Source organism: Pundamilia nyererei, unplaced genomic scaffold, assembly GCF_000239375.1.
Source record: "Pundamilia nyererei isolate P.nyererei 1_Seehausen unplaced genomic scaffold, PunNye1.0 scaffold00131, whole genome shotgun sequence".
Lineage (NCBI taxonomy): Eukaryota > Metazoa > Chordata > Actinopteri > Cichliformes > Cichlidae > Pundamilia > Pundamilia nyererei.
This window is the reverse complement of record NW_005187532.1, coordinates 1,776,354-1,781,114: the sequence shown is the minus strand read 5'-3', so window position 1 is coordinate 1,781,114 and position 4,761 is coordinate 1,776,354. Positions and strand designations below refer to the sequence as shown.

General features: G+C 43.6%; 1 protein-coding gene across 1 annotated transcript in view; it reads left to right on the top strand.

Annotated features, from left to right (window-relative positions):
- Positions 1-4,761, top strand: part of LOC102206406 (cGMP-dependent protein kinase 1-like) — a 71,915-nt gene that overhangs the window by 34,504 nt on the left and 32,650 nt on the right. Inside the window, exon 3 of the mRNA XM_005743438.2 lies at positions 4,395-4,508. Within this exon, the coding sequence (XP_005743495.1) occupies positions 4,395-4,508 (114 nt within the window). The remainder of the gene's footprint in view (positions 1-4,394; positions 4,509-4,761) is intronic.

Below are 4,761 nucleotides of genomic sequence, written 5' to 3'. Positions count from 1 at the left end.
TGTGTGTGTGTGTGTGTGTGTGTGTGTGTGTGTGTGTGTGTGAGAGAGAGATTAGCCTAATGATCATTATAATTTGCAATTACAGCTCAGTTCCTGTGTGTGTGTTTATCTCACCATTCAACATAATAATCACCACCATCTGGTGTGTGTGTGTGTGTGTGTGTGTGTGTGTGTGTGTGTGTGTGTCTTTCTGTCTTTCTGTCCCTGTGTGGACACATATCATTCCAAGCTGTTATGGGGACGTCTGTGCGTTGCAGGGACATTAAGGCGGTCCTCACAACTTTAAGTAAACAATTAATCTGCTGTTTAACATGCTGAAGGTTCTCAGTGACGTGTCGCCCTCTGAGCTGATGTGTAGTGATGATTTTACAGTCACGAACTGATGCTCAGTGATAATCATCAAAGATCTGCGACTGTAGCCTCCTGATTTAATAAAATCCTCTAAAATCCACCTGCGGTCAGAATGGTGGGGGATCAAAGATGACTAAAATCCCTCTAAAATCAGACAGCAGTGTAATTTCTAGCATCAACACTGAAGCTTTAATCTGAAAACTCTTTTTATTGGTGCAACCTGAACAAACAGCACCATAACTCATCTGAAAGGCAGATTTCCTGAAGACGTGGTGGAGGCATAGTGGCTGTTAGTCATTAGCATCGCACGACTCACATCACATGTCATGAGGACAAAAACCTCACACAGCAAAATGACTTCATCAGCTAATGTTACATCCTCACATTCTCAGATTCATGCGTGTAGCTAACTTACAGCTAACTTAGCATTATTGCTAATAACTCACAGATGACTTCAGCAGCTAATCGATGACGCTAACCTTTGTTTAATGTCACGCAGTATTGGTTTTGGCCACGATCAGCTTGTCAGTCACCTGTGAAGCTCAGCTGGTGTCAGAGGTGCTGTTTATATCAGTAAGAGGAAACTGGAGTTCAGTTCTCCTAAATCAGTAGAAGAATATTTGTGTTTTTATTAAATATGTTGGCGGAGGTTTGCTCCGAGCTGCTCAGAAACAAAGTCGCTGAATCTCCAGATAATCCGCTCAAAATGAACCAGCCCTTCATGAAAGCCCTCTGAGTCTCTGAGCTCACTTCATACTCACATGCTGCACCCCTGAAGAGACGGAAGACTCTTCATCATACATGATGATGACACGAGTTTGTGTTGTTGACACTGATCACTCTGACATTTACAGTTCCCATTAATCTGTCTTCATCTATATTGATTTAAAATGTCAGTGTTTAAATGCCAAACAGTGTCTGACATCAGAAATCACTCAGAACCGTTGGCTCTCTGAGCTTCGCTGGGACTTCCAGCTCTCTGTTACTGTGCTTCCCTCAGAGGGGCTGTAATGTTACCAGCAGTGCTGGTTGCAATGCATTACTGTAATCACATTACATTTTTCAGTAACGTGATATAGTTACAATTATGTAGTTACTTGCATTATAAAAGTTCTTTGGTTATCTGCACGCTGGGTCGATAGACACAGAAATTCTTTTCTTCCTGCTACAATCAGCTGATTTCAGTTCATGTGCATGAAGAATGAAGAGTGTTACAGCTTTAGAAGGGTGGACATTAGCGTTGTTTGTATTGTGCAGATGGAGAAGAGCGAGATAGTAAAGTGCAAACGGCCTCAGAACAGAAAAAGCTGCTTTATACTGCTAACATCTGCACAGACAGCTTGCTAACACTAAGCTAGCCAAGCAGACTCCAGCCCAGCAGCCAGAGCCTGAGCTTACACAGCCTGTGGTGATGATGATGATGATGATGCGGCCTGTTTCTACCTGTTCAGGTTTCTACAGTAAAATCACCATGGCAACCGCTCTGAAGTCAAAGAAAAAACAAAGAGAAGTACAAATGAAGTTAGTCAAAAACACCGACGTTCGGTAAGAGCGAAGTGTAAATTGCATTAATAAGTAATATGTATGTACTGTGGCAGTATTTGACTGAAATGCAGAATCCGTGCGTATCAGCAGCTGACTGTCATGTGTCTGCGAGACGCAGCGGCGTGAACAGACGTCTCCTCTGTCCCACGCTCGGGTTGGTCTCATGTTCAAATGTCAGCACTGCAGGGCAAACTTTGTTTTCCACTCTGGCTTTGATTCAACGGCTGTGATGGAAACAGAGAGGGCAGCCATTACGAGTGAGCACATGACCCCGTGTAACGTGTTAAACCCGCCATGGAGTCACAAGCTGTGCAGATGACAGAAGCTTCCACAAAGACCGAGGAACGAATTCTGAGCATGTGAACACTGCAAAGCGTCTCTGTCTTCAGTTATTATTGTTGCTGTAGCAGACGGAGGGACACAAACTGACGTGGAAGCCTCACAAACTGTTCTGGCCTCTGCAGATAATTTCACCTTCATGACAGCTGTACGAGGGGAGAATGTTTGTATATGTCACCTGTATGCATCATTATGGGCGTGGCCTCCTTGTCTGACAGGTGGCTGTAATGCAAGGCGAGTTTATTTATATAGCACAATTCAACAGCAAGGTGATTCAAAGTGCTTTACAGAGACATTAAAGAACAGAAACAAATAAAAAGCATGATTTAAATTTTAACCTTAAAAGTAAAACAGTGCAGATTTGGTGCTTTATTCAAATGCAGCTGAGAACAGGTGAGTCTTCAACCTGGATTTAAACAAACTGAGTGTTTCAGCTGATCTGAGGCTTTCTGGGAGTTTGTTGCAGATATAAGGAGCATAAAAATCATCAAAGACCCCAGTCACCCATCACATGGACTCTTCACCCTCCTGCCCTCTGGGAGGCGCCACAGGAGCCTCCGGACTAAGACCACCAGGTACCGGAACAGCTTCTTCCCCACAGCTGTCAGACTCCTGAACTCTGCCTCCTGACATCTGACCCACGTTAACACATGGACTGAACACACACACACCCACAATGGACAACTGTACCCTCAAACACACAATAATAACATGGACTGAACCACCACTCACAACCACCAGCACTTTATATACCTCTGTAGAATTATATCTCACTTATCTTAACTGCACTACTGTATAGCTCTGTGTAAATAATCATTCTGTACATTCAATAATCTTTAATCCTACAACTGTTTACAACTTGCACAGTTCCCATTTCTGTATAGCTGTATATCTCAGATTCTGTATAGTTTTTCATATTTATATCCTGTACATAGCTTGTACTCACTACAGCCTGTACATACTTATAGTTATAGAATATTCACAACATACTTCATACCGTGTACATTATAACATACCATAATAGACCCATTTCTGTAATATACTTACATATCTATATTATTGCTAATATATATTGTAATATATCTATATCACTAAAGCACTTCTGGATGGATGCAAACTGCATTTCGTTGCCCTGTACCTGTGCATGTGCAATGACAATAAAGTTGAATTCTATTCTATTCTATTCTATTCTAAAAGCTGAATGCAGCTTCTCCAGCTGCTTGCTGTTTGCTAACATGACATCATGTGACCAATAACATGGCTGCTGTGAGGTCAAACAGACCAAGAAGAAGAAATTCAGGGTTTTGTTTGGATGTTACTGAGCACTGATTCATACTCCATCTTTGTGTGTGTCTGTGTGTGTGTCCACTCATATTCTGTTTCCAGTGTGTCACTGCAGCTAAACAAAGCACTTTTTCTATTTTACACAACTAAAAACACACACACTGACCCGTGGATGATCCCAGACCATTGTGTGTTTCTCTTCTTCAGCTGAATCCCGATTGGCTGAAGTTTTCAGGTGGCAGTCAGTGTGCGTGATGGATGAGCGGCAGGGGAGGAGACGAGACTACGTCTCAGTGTCTTCAGATGCCCTGGAGTCGTTTGAGTTTGGATTCAGATCTGTTAGAAGCAGAAACACGATGCTGAGGAGTCCCTCACTTACAGAGCTCTTCCAACATTTCATATTTTGTTCTGTGGCGAGGAGCCAAGGCAGAGGTGGTTAAAAATCCATCTAGGAGGAACCCAGATATTCGGTCACGCTGAACTGTTTACGCGAGGTTTTGGTTGGTGGTTAAAATCCCTGCATGGCGTGGAGCTGACCGGGAGACGGCTCCTATAATTCAGGGGGTGTGTCCATCAAAGCCTTGTGTTTGAGTCTTTCGCCGTCCTTTCATGATTACTCAGACGTCGTCTGATGACATCATAATACTACAGGGCCCTAACAGCTGAGCAGCAGCTGTGTGAGTCGGCAGAGTCAGGCAGGTTAGAACACAGCCTATTAAAGAGCCTACATTTCCCACAGTGCACCTGTCCTTCGCGAAGCTGTTTCTATATCAGCCAAAACTCTGAGTCAGAAAACAAGAACACAAGCTGAGACTGACAGTCTTTGTTCTCTCTCTCTCTCTCTGTCCTGCTATGTGTGACTGTCTCTCGCCCAGAGGGGAAGGTGGAGGTGACGAAGGAGGGGATGAAGCTGTGCACGATGGGACCGGGCAAAGTGTTCGGAGAGCTCGCCATCCTCTACAACTGCACCAGGACGGCGACGGTGCAGAGTGAGTACTGACAGCCTGATGTTGGTCTTCATACCTGACCTCAGGTCAGTTCAGTGCAAAGACACAGAGCAGGTGAACTCTGACCTCTGACCTGTACACCCAGATGAATCAAATATTAGCCATGGTCTAGTTTTCATTAGAGATTTAGATTAGATAGAACTTTATTAATCCCTCGGGTGGGTTCCTCTGGGAAATTCGATTTCCAAAAAAGCACAGCAACGACCGAAGTTACAGAGTTACAGAATATTATATA